Here is a 417-nt window from a genome sequence, read left to right as displayed (position 1 = left end):
TCCTTCTTCTTCTCCTCTTTCGACAGGAGCGATGCTTCCCTATATGGGTCAAGGGGGAGGTGGAAGCAAAGACCAAAGTGTCTGGAGTGTAGCTACAGAAGATTTACAGAGATATACACAAATCTTTCGTGAAACCGATCTAAATGGCGATGGTCATATTGAAGGGCAAGAAGCTCGAAATGTGATGAGTACATCGATGCTCCCTGAATCGGAGCTAGCCACGATATGGGCGCTCTCCGATGCTGATGGAGATGGACGATTGAATCTCCAAGAATTTCTCGTTGGCATGTCTCTTATAGGAAAGAGAAAGAATCTCGGCATCTCTCTCCCTTCCACTCTTCCTCTTGAGTTGATACAATCGATTCAAGCAGGAGGAACGTCGATGCTGATGATGTTAGATCACGCGAGTCGAGGAGG

At 47.0% G+C, this 417-nt stretch overlaps 1 protein-coding gene across 1 annotated transcript in view; it reads left to right on the top strand.

Annotated features, from left to right (window-relative positions):
- CSUI_010917 (ef hand domain-containing) overlaps positions 1-415 on the top strand; it is a gene marked incomplete at its 3' end in the record, with an annotated part of 1126 nt that extends 711 nt beyond the window's left edge. The window contains exon 2 of the mRNA XM_068071018.1: positions 27-415. Coding sequence (XP_067917005.1) covers positions 27-415 — 389 coding nt within the window. The remainder of the gene's footprint in view (positions 1-26) is intronic.
- Between the last annotated feature and the right edge of the window lie 2 nt (positions 416-417).

Source organism: Cystoisospora suis (genome assembly GCF_002600585.1).
Source record: "Cystoisospora suis strain Wien I chromosome Unknown contig_8872, whole genome shotgun sequence".
Classification (NCBI taxonomy): Eukaryota; Apicomplexa; class Conoidasida; order Eucoccidiorida; family Sarcocystidae; genus Cystoisospora; species Cystoisospora suis.
The sequence above is the reverse complement of the archived record's forward strand: the minus strand, read 5'-3'. Positions and strand labels throughout refer to the sequence as shown.